At 45.8% G+C, this 12,880-nt stretch overlaps 1 protein-coding gene and 1 long non-coding RNA gene across 2 annotated transcripts in view; one reads left to right on the forward strand and one right to left on the reverse strand.

Annotated features, from left to right (window-relative positions):
• Positions 1 to 12,880, forward strand: part of WDFY4 (WDFY family member 4) — a 185,690-nt gene that overhangs the window by 167,536 nt on the left and 5,274 nt on the right. Inside the window, exons 57-61 of the mRNA XM_083440157.1 lie at positions 1,589 to 1,747; positions 3,423 to 3,602; positions 8,130 to 8,306; positions 9,231 to 9,318; positions 11,966 to 12,077. Coding sequence (XP_083296283.1) covers positions 1,589 to 1,747; positions 3,423 to 3,602; positions 8,130 to 8,306; positions 9,231 to 9,318; positions 11,966 to 12,077 — 716 coding nt within the window. The remainder of the gene's footprint in view (positions 1 to 1,588; positions 1,748 to 3,422; positions 3,603 to 8,129; positions 8,307 to 9,230; positions 9,319 to 11,965; positions 12,078 to 12,880) is intronic.
• The window catches only part of LOC310677600, a 90,486-nt gene that overhangs the window by 34,245 nt on the left and 43,361 nt on the right, over positions 1 to 12,880 (reverse strand). The gene's annotated exons all lie outside the window — the stretch shown is intronic.

Below are 12,880 nucleotides of genomic sequence, written 5' to 3' on the forward strand. Positions count from 1 at the left end.
TTGCAGAAGTACAAAACAAACAAAACGTTGGAGAGACACTAAGGTGTAATGAGGTCTAGGTATGTTTGGTAGCCACCAAACATGAGTGGTAGAGAGGGAGAGAGAAAATGCAATGGAGTATCTGGGAAAGGGCATGACTGACTGGTTGGAACCCTGAACCAGAGCATTCCTCAGCAGCATTTTCTTGTCAGTCACAAAATAATAATAATAATAATAATAATGCAGACTATTATTTGCCTCTCAGCCTCAGCAATACGGGGGAGAGGTTGTCATGGGGTTGTTTTAAGGATCATAAAATGCCGTGTGTAAAGAACTTGGAACATTTGGAAGTTCAATATAATTAAAATACGATATTATTTAAGGGTCTAGGCTGCCTCAGTCGCCTGTCATTAGAGATCGCCTTGTGATCCTGGCTCCAACAGGGAGTAAGCAAACCTGTAGAGATCACTGAAGCAAAAGAACGTGCAGGATTTGTATGGGGCAAGTGGTAGGCCTCAGCTCACAGAAACGGATTTTCAAAAATAACAATAACAATTCAACCATTTGTTTTAAACAATACTGTCATTTCCTGAAGTGTTGAAGGGTGTCTTAAAAAAAAGAATTAAGCATTTTGAACTTGTATAGAGCAAAATTATCCCATTAGTTAATCTATACTCCACACAAAAAATATTCTGGTTTCAGAATTAAAAGAGGGCGGCTCTAAACACATGGTTTTTAACATTAAGGAAGGGTTAAGGAATGGTTTTGATAGTGTAGATGGACATCCTACTCAGGGCTGGATTTAGGTTTGATGAGGCCCTAAGCTGAAGGTAATGGGGCCCTTTATATGTCCCACTGTCCTTTGTCTACAACAAATTGTCTCTGTTTTTTTTGTGTTGACTAAATGGACCTAATTTATGGACCTAATAGGTATCAAAGCCATTTGCACATAACAAAATATGGATTTTATCAAAGTAATTGTTGAACTGAAATACAATTAAGAAGAAGTATATTTGAGAGGGGGACACGGGTGGCACTGTGGGTTAAACCACAGAGCCTAGGGCTTGCCGATCAGAAGGTCGGCGGTTCGAATCCCTGGGATGGGGTGAGCTCCCATTGCTCGGTCCCTGCTCCTGCCAACCTAGCAGTTTGAAAGCACATCAAAGTTCAAGTAGATAAATAGGTACCACTCTGGTGGGAAGGTAAACAGGGTTTCCATGCGCTGCTCTGGTTCGCCAGAAGCGGCTTAGTCATGCTGGCCACATGACCCGGAAGCTTTATGCCGGCTCCCTTGGCCAATAAAGCGAGATGAGCGCCGCAACCCCAGAGTCAGCCACGACTGGACCTAATGGTCAGGGGTCCCTTTACTATATTTGGGAGGGGGGGCAAGAGAGTGGGGCCCAAAGCTATAGCTTGTTTAGCTGATATGTAAATCTGGCACTGGTCCTACTATTTACATTCATAATATCATTCTAATAGCGGGAAATAATATTAAATGGGTTGGTGCTGATGCAGGCCTGCTTTCTGAATTTCTTGGGCTGCTTGCTTGTCAATCTTTTACTTTGTTCCTGCTTGCATGGATGTTTATTTTCTCTCTCTTTGTATGTAGAAGGTGACCACATTTGAAATCACAGCAGATTGGGGGGTTTGCCTCTGTGCTGTGTGCCCCACACCGACGACACTCATCACCTCTGGAAGCAGCTCTGCGTTGTGCGTCTGGGAGCTGTCCGTGGCTAGAGATGGAGATGCTTGCTTAAACCTGAAGCAGGTATGATATCCGAGTTCACATTTCCAGGAGGCAAAATGATTATGCTCAAGGGCACTTGGGGTTATAGAGTGAGAGATCCGTTGACTCTTGGGAAGGCAGGAGATACTGCCCTGCTCCAAAAAAGTATCTGTACTGACAAAATAATGAGGATGATGAGGTATTAAAACACTCAACAGCAAAGGTTCCCTGACCGCTGGTACAGGCAATTCTTATCACCTCCTTCAGGTCTTCTGCTTCAGACTGCAGCCTCAACAGCTGCCTCTTTTTAAGCCTTAAGGGGAACGGCACAGAATTCAGTGCCTGGTGTCATTTGGCCCAAAGTATGGAATAAGTATGTGAAATATACTCAGAGTCGAGTGTGAATTTCATGCTGTTTATTCATTCAGCAATGAATGAAACTTTCCCCAAAACGTCTAGCTATATATACATTATTGGCTAATTAGCCTGATTGGCTAATTCTGGGCTGTTCCTGTAGCCCAATCAGGTTGCAGATTCACCTCCTCCAGAAGCTTGGTTGGCTGCTCCTGCAGGCCAATCAGGTTGCTGAGTCACTTCATCCAGGTGCCTGATTGGTTGCTCCTGCAGGCCAATCAGGTCGCTAATTCAATACCACCTGGAGCTGGAATGGGTGGCTCCTGCAGACCAATCAGACTGTTGCATTCTGGATCCTATTGTTCTAGGATTCAGCTCAGTACATAACACCATGGAAGCCACAGACTGAACTGCGTTTTAATTTAACAGCATTGTTCCACCATATTCCATGCATCACAGGCAGGTCCATGGAGGCACAGGCAGGCCAGGTTTACTGGTGTGTTTGTAGCACTGTGGTTCTAAGAGAATGCTCGATCGAATGATTGTAAAGCCCCCCCCCCCCCAAAAAAAAACCACAGAAACCACTCGCTCTGAATTGTAGCGGTTACAGGCAGGTGTATGTGTCTGCTTATATCATGTCTCATTACTGACATGGCAGGGGAAATTATTTTGCTGAGAATTAGGACAAGTCTCCCAGTTAAGGAGGGACGTGGGTGGCACTGTGGGTTAAACCACAGAGCCTAGGACTTGCTGATCAGAAGGTTGGAGGTTCGAATCCCCGCAACGGGGTGAGCTCCTGTTGCTTGGTCCCTGCTCCTGCCAACCTAGCAGTTCAAAAGCACGTCAAAGTGCAAGTAGATAAATAGGTACCGCTCCAGCGAGAAGGTAAACGGCGTTTCCGTGTGCTGCTCTGGTTCGCCAGAAGCGGCTTAGTCATGCTGGCCACATGACCTGGAAGCTGTACGCCGGCTCCCTCGGCCAATAAAGCGAGATGAGCGCTGCAACCCCAGAGTCAGTCACGACTGGACCTAATGATCAGGGGTCCCTTTACCTTTACTTTTACCCAGTTCAGGATGGCGGCAAGGAGTTGTCTCTTGCAACACACTTAGAATGGTCTTGATTCCCTCTCAGGAAATTGCTGGGGCGGGTATCTAGTTGCTCTGGGGTTGTTTCTCAAATCTCTGAAATGCTTTGCATTGGCTTCTCTGCTCCCTGCATTAAAGAATGCTGACCGTTCTCTGCTGAAGAATTCTCTCTCCCTGTGGAACAGACCATTTGTCTTTGCAAACTGAAGGATGCCTTGTGGCTTGGTACTAAATTAGCGTCTCCCTTTGTTGTGGTCTCTGCTTGTTTCGTCTCCCAGCCTTTGTACGGGCACACGCAGCCCGTGACCTGCTTGGCTGCCTCCACATCCTACAGCATCATCGTGAGCGGATCTGCCGACAGATCCTGCATCATCTGGGACCTGAACCAGCTGACACCCATCGCCCAGCTTCCGGGCCACGAGGCCTGCCTCTCGGCTGTTGCCATCAATGATTCAACGGTAAGATATTCATTTATCATCATCCTCCTGACACGTCCATGAACATTTCATGACGACTTAATGGGTGCCCTTCCCTGCAAGAAACCATCTTGAGACGCGACAGATTGATTTTTCGTCTTTTTACAGAGGTTTCTAATAGTATCCTTAATGCTGAGAGGGGGCACTAAAAGCAGCCTCAGAGACAGAGCTGAGGCAGGAGGAGGAGGGGGGGGGAATTGTTACAGGCTGTTCTCTCTGTGCTGGATTCGGCCTCCAGGCTTTTTTGCTTCTGTTTGGTTACAGGCATAGCTGTCAACTGTCCCTTATTTGGCGGGAAACTCCCTTATCCCAGCGCCGTGTCCCGCTGCTGTCCCTTAAATTTCCCGGGTTTCATGTTCGCCCAGCCCGGGAGGGAAGCAGCGGCTCAGGGTCCTCCGCCATGAGAGAGAGCGCGCACGAGCTGCCGCGGCTCCGTCTCTCCCTTTTCCCCCTCAGGGGTGCGTCATGAGGAGACGGGTGGCAGCGGGCGGGCAGGCAGCCCCTCCCTTGCGAGACTTCCACCGCGCTGCCAGGGGAAGCCGGAGGTGGCCTGAGATAGGAGGAAGAGGAGGGGATGGGGAGGAATGCAGAAGGGCAGCGCTTCAGCGGCCGCCACGGTGCCACAATCGCCTCATGCCAGGCTCGTGGGCGGTGTGGGCGAGAGTCTCTCTTCCTCCCACCCTCTTGGACGGGGAAGGGCCGGTGGAACTCCTGGCGCCAGGACGACGGCAGCCCCGCTGTGCTGCTTAGCATGCCCTCCAACCAGTGCAGCATCTTAATGTAGTGATTTCCCCCTCTGCATCCCTTTCATAACTCTATTTTTATAAATCACTTGTCCATCCATAGTTCAAATTTTTACAAGTTTTCTGTCAATCCTACCAATGTATGTAACTCTTTACAATAGCTTTTCAACTAAATTATAAACTTTCCCCATTCTTTATTAAAGCGGTCCTCTTCCTGGTTTCTAATTCTGCCTGTAAGCTTTGCCATCTCAACGTCGTTCATCAGTTTTGTCTGCCATTCTTCTTTGGTCGGAGTTGTAGACCCTTAGGATCATCTAGTCCAACCCCCTGCAAAACACAGTCAGTCGCAGCAAAAGCAGCATGACTGCCGGATTTATGTATAAGCTAAGCAAAATCCCTTATTTTGGCTGCTGATCCCTAATTTTCGAGGCTGCTGGTCCCTTATTTTCAAATCTATAAGTTGACAGCTATGGTTACAGGTGACCCTCTCCGCATGCATTTTATTTGTTTGAGAAAACCAGAATCTTCTCCCGGCCAAAGGCCATGCCTGTGCCAGCCTGTTTCTTACTGAGAGGAGAATCATAGAACTGTCAAGTTCGAAGGGGACTGTGGAGGGTCATCTAGGGATGTGCAACTGTCCCGTACGGGAATCCAGCCTGCAACCTTGGCGTTATCAGCGCCGCGCTCTAACCAACTGAGCTAGCTAGCTTGAAATGGCCTCTTCTTGTCTTGTGACGTTCCTCTCCGATAATCCGCTCACATGGGCGCAGCACTAAATGTAGGGCTAAACTAAATGTCCTATTTGTAGGGCTAAACTAAATGTCCTATTTGTGTCTAAGCTTCTCGACGCCACACCTGGAACTGGAAAACCAATTGGGATTGGAGAAGCAGCGTAGTTTGCTTCAACCACTGCTTCTGTGCTCCAAATCTTCCTCTCCATGGCCATTTCCCCTTGTTGTTTAGTCGAGTCCGACTCTTCGTGACCCCCTGGACCAGAGCACGCCAGGCACGCCTGTCTTCCACTGCCTCCCGCAGTTTGGTCAAACTCATGTTCGTAGCTTCGAGAACACTGTCCAACCATCTCGTCCTCTGTCGTCCCCTTCTCCTTGTGCCCTCCATCTTTCCCAACATCAGGGTTTTTTCCAGGGAGTTTTTTCTTCTCATGAGGTGGCCAAAGTATTGGAGCCTCAGCTTCAGGATCTTGTGAGCGCTCAGGGCCGATTTGCTTAAGAATGGAGAGGTTTGTTCTTCTTGCAGTCCATGGGACTCTCAAGAGTCTCCTCCAGCACCATAATTCAAAAGCATCAATTCTTTGGCGATCAGCCTTCTTGATGGTCCAGCTCTCACTTCCATACATCACCACTGGGAAAACCATAGCTTATGGAAAACCAGTATATGATTAGTACGAATCTTTTCTAAATGAAGAAGTAACGATTATAATAAAAGTAGTTTCCCACACCCACCCCGTGTGATTATGCAACTTTGTTACTTGAATGGTTTTTAAGCTGTTCTCCGTAACGGCTGAATGCAAAAGAGAAGTATTGGAGCCTCAGCTTATTTCCCCTTAGGTAAAGGTAAAGGTACCCCTGCCCGTACGGGCCAGTCTTGACAGACTCTAGGGTTGTGCGCCCATCTCACTCAAGAGGCCAGGGGCCAGCGCTGTCCGGAGACACTTCCGGGTCACGTGGCCAGCGTGACATCGCTGCTCTGGCAAGCCAGAGCCGCACACGGAAACACCGTTTACCTTCCCGCTAGTAAGCGGTCCCTATTTATCTACTTGCACATAGGGGTGCTTTCGAACTGCTAGGTTGGCAGGCGCTGGGACCGAACAGCGGGAGCGCACCCCGCCGCAGGGATTCGAACCGCCGACCTTTTGATCAGCAAGCCCTAGGTGCTGAGGCTTTTACCCACATATGGTGGCTTAAATACAGAATGCATTTAACACCCCATGGGAGAAAAGTTGTCCAGAGAATTCTGAACAGTGAACTAGCTGGCGAAGAATTGATAGAGTAGCCTAGTGGTCACCAAACTTCTGGGGTGGCAGATGCCAGTCACAAATGGGCACCCATTGGGAGCTTGGCATAGCACGGAATAGCTGCCACACCTAAAACAGTTGAAAATGACAAGGCCACAAAAAGTGTTCAAAGATGGAAAATGCTGCCTTGAACAGGCCAGTCCAGTGGTACATCTGATCTAGAATTCTTGTGTCCAATTCTGGGCATCACAATTTAAGAAAGATGTTGACAAGCTGGGACGTGTGCAGAGCTGGATGACCAAGATGATGGAGGGTGTAGAAGCCAGGCCTTATGAGGAGCGCTTGAAGGAGCTGGGTATGCTGAGCCCAGAAAAGAGGAGACTGATAGGAGATATGATCATGTTGTTGTTTAGTCATTTAGTCGAGTCCGGCTCTTCGTGACCCCATGGACCAGAGCACGCCAGGCACTCCTGTCTTCCACTGCCTCCCGCAGTTTGGTCAAACTCATGCTGGTAGCTTCGAGAACACTGTCCAACCATCTCGTCCTCTGTCGTCCCCTTCTCCTTGTGCCCTCCATCTTGCCCAATATCAGGGTCTTTTCCAGGGAGTCTTCTCTTCTTATGAGATGGCCAAAGTATTGGAGCCTCAGCTTCAGGATCTGTCCTTCCAGTGAGCACTCAGGGCTGATTTCCTTCAGAATGGATAGGTTTAATTTTCTTGCAGTCCATGGGACTCTCAGGAGCCTCCTCCAGCACCATAATTCAAAAGCATCAATTCTTCAGCGATCAGCCTTCTTTATGGTCCATCTCCAAGTATCTCAAGGGCTGTCACATGGAAGAGGAAACAAGCTTGTTTTCTCCTGCTCGAGAGGGTAGGACTTGAACCGATGGCTTCAAGTTACAAGAAAGGCGATTCCAACTAAACATCAGGAAGAACTTCTTGGCACTAAGAACTGTTTGACAGTGGAACAGATGCCCTCAGGAGATTGTGGACTCTCCTTCCTTGGAGGTTTTTAAGCAGAGGTTGGATGGCCATCTGCCATGGATGCTTTAGCTGAGATTCCTGCATCGCAGGTGAATTAGATGATCCTTGCAGGGCTCCTTCTACCTTTATCAGTTCAGAATTTCTGGATTCTGGCTTTGTGAGGCTGGCGTTGTATATTGACAAGACTATTGAATTTTAACCAGAAAGACGCAGGTTCATATCCCTTCTTGCCGTAATGGTTGTTTGGTTATCTACCAGTCCCCCTTGCCTGTGTTGGTGGACAGACTATGCGTAAGCCTGCCATGTGATGTATTGTGATGGGACGCGGGTGGCGCTGTGGTCTAAACCACTGAGCCACTTAGGCTTGCCGATCAGAAGGTCGGCGGTTCAAATCCCCGTGACGGGGTGAGCTCCCATTGCTCTGTCCCAGCTCCTGCCAACCTAGCAGTTCGAAAGCACACCAGCACAAGTAGATAAATAGGTGCCGCTACGGCAGGAAGGTAAACAGCATTTCCGTGCGCTCTGGTTTCCATCACAGAGTCCAGTTGCACCAGAAGCAGTTTAGTCCTGCTGGCCGCATGACTTGGAAAACTGTCTGTGGACCAACGCTGGCTCCCTCAGCTTGAAAGCAAGATGAGTGCCGCAACCCCATAGTCGCCTTTGACTGGGCTTAACCGTCCAGGGGTCCTTTACCTTTTAACCTTTTACCTTTGTTATTTACAAGTCACCCTTGCCTGTTTTAGTTGGAGAGAGACCATGCCTAAGCCCGCTCTGTGCTCTCCAGTGATGTATTGCGATGTGTTTCAGGGTGACATTGCCTCTTGTGCTGGGACGGCCCTCTACTTGTGGAATGTCAATGGACAGCCTCTGGCTACAGCAACCTTCAGCCCTGGAGCCACCATTTTGTGCTGCTGCTTCATGGAAGTGATTGACTGGGACGTGCAGAGCCTCATAGTCACAGGAGACACAGGTGGAGCTGTAAAGGTAGGTCTCTCCAGGGGACAGTTTCCACTTTTGGGGGCTCACCAGCTTGAGGAAAAGTCTCTGGGTTTTCTCTCTCTCCATATTTTAGATACATGCATTTACAGTGGTACCTCGGGCTACAGACACTTCAGCTTACAGACTCCGCTAACCCAGAAATAGTACCTCAGGTTAAGAACTTTGCTTCAGGATGAGAACAGAAATCACGCGGTGGCGGGGGTGGGAGACCCCATTAGCTAAAGTGGTACCTCAGGTTAAGAACAGTTTCAGGTTAAGAACGGACCTCCAGAATGAATTAAGTTCTTAACTCGCGGTACCACTGTAGTTAATTTCACCATCTTGGCTACTCTTGGGCAAGCCTAGCATTTCAAAGTTGGGGCTTGGAACAATGCAAATTTGCTCACCCCTAAAACTCCCCCCCATACTATTGCTTTTAATTTTATGCAAAAGAAAGCAGATTTAACTGACTTACTTATTAAAGTTTATTTCATAACTTAAGATTATGTAAGAAAAATTCAACATGCTTTATTATTAAAGCTGATTTAATAATTATTAAAGTTTATTATTGAAGCTTATTGTGTTTATCTTTTAAGTTCCGATGACCTTTATTTTAAAATATCACCACCTTACCTTTCCTCATTAAAAGTTCAAGGTGGCTCATAACAAAATTTAACCATTAATTAACCGTTTTGAGAGATCAGTTGCAACAACATTAAAACACCAAAAACTGGAACAGTCAAAATTCACCACCAACAACAGTAAAAGTTGATCCAAATAAGCAGAGAGTAAAATAAATGGGAAAGGTTTTTTTTTAAAAAAAAATATCTTTTGGTAGGAGACCAAGAATGAACAGGGGGCGGGGGGGTGAGACATCCCTCTCTCAGGTGACAATCCTACTATTAAATCTATTTTCTTCTGCTCTTATAGGTCTGGAGAGTTGAAAATAATTCACACCCATGCCAGGACAGTAGTATGAGATCACAAAATAACTCTTCTGAATGCCAAGGAAAAACGGGTAAGGATAGCTTGGACAAATCTTCTCTGTGAAAGAGAAGGCATTATGTTGACTATCAGATTAGGAATATGTTGACTCAATCTGGAAAGAAAGGAAGTTGTCAGTTCCTCTTCTCCGGCCTTCTACTCCAGCAAAGCTTTTGCAAAAGCCAACCTTTGGCTCTGCTTAGAGGAATGCCGCAGAATGGATGCAGGTTGATCTCCCACTTATCTTGATGCAGATTCCCAGCGGTGGAAGAGACCAGAATATGCCTGCTTTTGGTTTTGGCAAGCAGTCCTGCCAGACCAATCTTTGCTCTGGTTACTAGCATAGTGAATTTTGGAAATGCAGTGAGCATGATTGTCTTGTTTTCATCAAAGCACTTGGCAAAGTTCTCCAAGGTATTTCGTTAGCAAACTGGCTAGATCAATGACTTAGATCAATGGTTCTCAGACTTTTTTCTCTGGGCCCACTTTCAGAATAAAAATTTGCTTGGATTTTTTTTTTTTACTGGTAAGAAATATATTAGAAAACAAAACACACAAACACACACACACACACACACACACACCCCTAGCAGTGCTTGATTTATAACATAGATCACAACTACTTTATAAATATGATCATGGGGCATCCAGAAAGTATAAAATGATGCAGCTCTGTAAGAACATGAATCAGTCCCAAAATATTATAATACGATGAACCTGCGAGCAGTATTCGAGCTACAGAAGTAATCAGATTATACTATGGTGGTTATGATTTAATAGATGGATGCAGCAGAAGGGGAGAAAGAACGACAAAGTGGCATCTGGTCAACCACTGTGTGAACTAGATGGTGCAGGGATGCGGGTGGCACTGTGGTCTAAACCACTGAGCCTCTTGGGTTTGCCGATCGGAAGATCAGCAGTTCGAATCCCTGTGACAGAGTGAGCTCCCGTTGCTCTGTCCCAGCTCCTGCCAACCTAGCAGCTTGAAAGCACACCAGTGCAAGTAGATAAATAGGCACCACTGTGGCGGGAAGGTAAACGGCGTTTCTGTGCGCTCTGGTTTCTGTCACGGTGTCCCGTTGCACCAGAAGCGGTTTAGTCCTGCTGGCCACATGACCCGGAAAGCTGTCTGTGGACAAACGCTGGCTCCCTCGACCTGAAAGCGAGATGAGCGCTGCACCCAGTTACCTTTGACTGGACTTAACCATCCAGGGGTCCTTTACCTTATTATTATTATTATTTTACCTGAACTAGATGCTTCATTGGCCTGATTCAGCAGGCTCTTCTTATAAAGTATGACTAAGAAATGGTTACAGAAAAAGAAAGGTCTTTAGCAATATGCACCAATCACATTTCAGAAAAGCTGTCTGCTGTGATGGAATAAAAACTGGAGACCTGCCAAGTCTGCAGAAACCAGCAGGGGGCTCCTGGTCCAAATATTTCTTCCATTCTTGTCCACCGTATTGAGCTGAAGTCAAATTCAATTGAGCTCCGGGGAGGGAATGTAAAGCTTAGAAGTAATGAAAATCCCAGCACTTAAAAACGTAAATAAATGGCACCAGATTAGCTAACAAATACAGCAGCTGCCAAGAGTCTGATTTTGACATTCGTATGTTTTTGAAATATTTTCACACACATATGCGGAAATTGCTTTGCAAGTCGATTTTGGGTGAGTGTTATTGCACAAGTGTCACGAGCTTTTTCTGTTCTGGTGTAAAAAGTCCAATTTAGGTAAATTGGATGAATGCAGTTAACAAGAGATTATGGTTCTGGCAGGCCTTTTTTGCATGTTAACTATGCAAACGCACATTCACAGAAGTTTCAAAGTTTCATGTCGTGGGCAGTTCCCAGTTTCCCCAACTAGAATGGTTTTCTGGTTGTGGGTGGACTAAGATGTTTATCTTACTGTGCACTAAATCTCATTGTTAGGTCAATAATCTTTAGCATAGCAAGATAATAAATGTATTGTTGGAAGAGAGATTCCACACAGATATTCTTACCGCCGCAGCATCTCTCACTACCAATGAGGCTTAATCCTAGCAGATGCCAGAGTCTGTGTTTCCTAAAAAGTCTACTTACTTTCAAGGTATTTTCAACAGCCAGAGATATTCCCCTGTCTCTGTGGCAACATTATGGAGGGGGGGGGGGGGCTATTAATCCAAAATGTGGTCATTACAAAGACTGAAGTAACAATGATTGAGTTACAATTTTTGCACAGTGTTCTTGGCATTTAATTATTGGTTGTATTATGAGCAGATTTAGATAAGTTGATAATACCAGGACTTCATGTAATTTGTTTTAACTGGGCAATTACGGGCTGCATTATATCCTGGCAGCAAGGTATTCTGGGGCATCTTATTAAGCACCGAGCCAGTAAACACTGATGAACAATTTTGCTGAACTAGGCATGCAATTTAGAAAGCAATAATACACAAATCCAATTTAGCTCACAATTGATATAGCCACACGTCAGCACATGTAACTATCATAGCCTGCAAATTCAATTGGGACAGGGCCCTTCTGGCAACAGCACAAGCCAGGATTAAATATATCTGTTCTCCAGCTAACAAGTTGCTGACTATAAACAATAACATTTGCCACTTCCCGCAACCCCCCCACCCCCAAATGAAAATCCCCAAGCATTTTCTGAATATATATATATTTTAAAAACCGCACTACAGGCAACAAGGTGGAGAAACCATTCACCCTCTGCCTGGAGATGAATCTCAGCACGACTCCGTCGGAGACAACTAGCAAAACCATTCCAGCTGTCACAGCCGTGGCGGTTTCCAGGTAATCATTTCAATCGCAGTTATCTCATATGGCCACGAGAGAGCAGACTAACAATGAATTTGGTCTTGCAGTTTCATTATGAATCAGACTCTTTTCTGATGGGGGGGCGGGGAGTGTATGGCATATAAAATAATGATTTGCCTTAGCAGCAAAATGGGGGCGGGGGCTGACAGGCACTGAGGAGCGCTGTGTGAAGAATCTCCCTCCAGAGACCACAAAATCAACAGCTGTCAACACAGTTGTGGGTAGTAAAATTTTTAGGAGCAAAGTTTTCTTTAATCCGCGCCCCCCTCCCACCGTGCAAAATGATATCTTTATGATTACCCAGACCATGAAAGCACAGCAGAGACCCAAGTATGACAGAGTTGGATTTTTCAATTTTCAAATTCCAAAAATGAGGGGTGCTAAAAAGCTGTAACAAGACTTGGGAATTCAAAATATATTTTGGTTAAATTAATGTAATTCAGTTTTGCTTGGTAAGTAAAACGTGGGCAGAAATTGCGTGGACATCATTAAAGATTATTGTCAAGTACTTGCTGTTATTAATTATTATTATTATTATTATTATTATTATTATTTAGCATTACCTTACGTTTTCAGAAGGTAAAATTAAAATTATTTGTTTTTCCAAAAACAGTCTGTGTGCTTCCTCATAAGGCTAACCAAGCTAAATGTCCAATCACAAAAAGAATAGCAAATTTGAATTCCTCACACCCAGTGCTTTTTTTCTGGGGGGACACATACCCCTAAACATTTTGTTAATCTAAGTTTGGCCTCATTGAGGGGCAGTATTTCAATATGAG

Source organism: Podarcis tiliguerta (assembly GCF_965153285.1).
Source record: "Podarcis tiliguerta genome assembly, chromosome: 5".
NCBI classification, from domain to species: domain Eukaryota; kingdom Metazoa; phylum Chordata; class Lepidosauria; order Squamata; family Lacertidae; genus Podarcis; species Podarcis tiliguerta.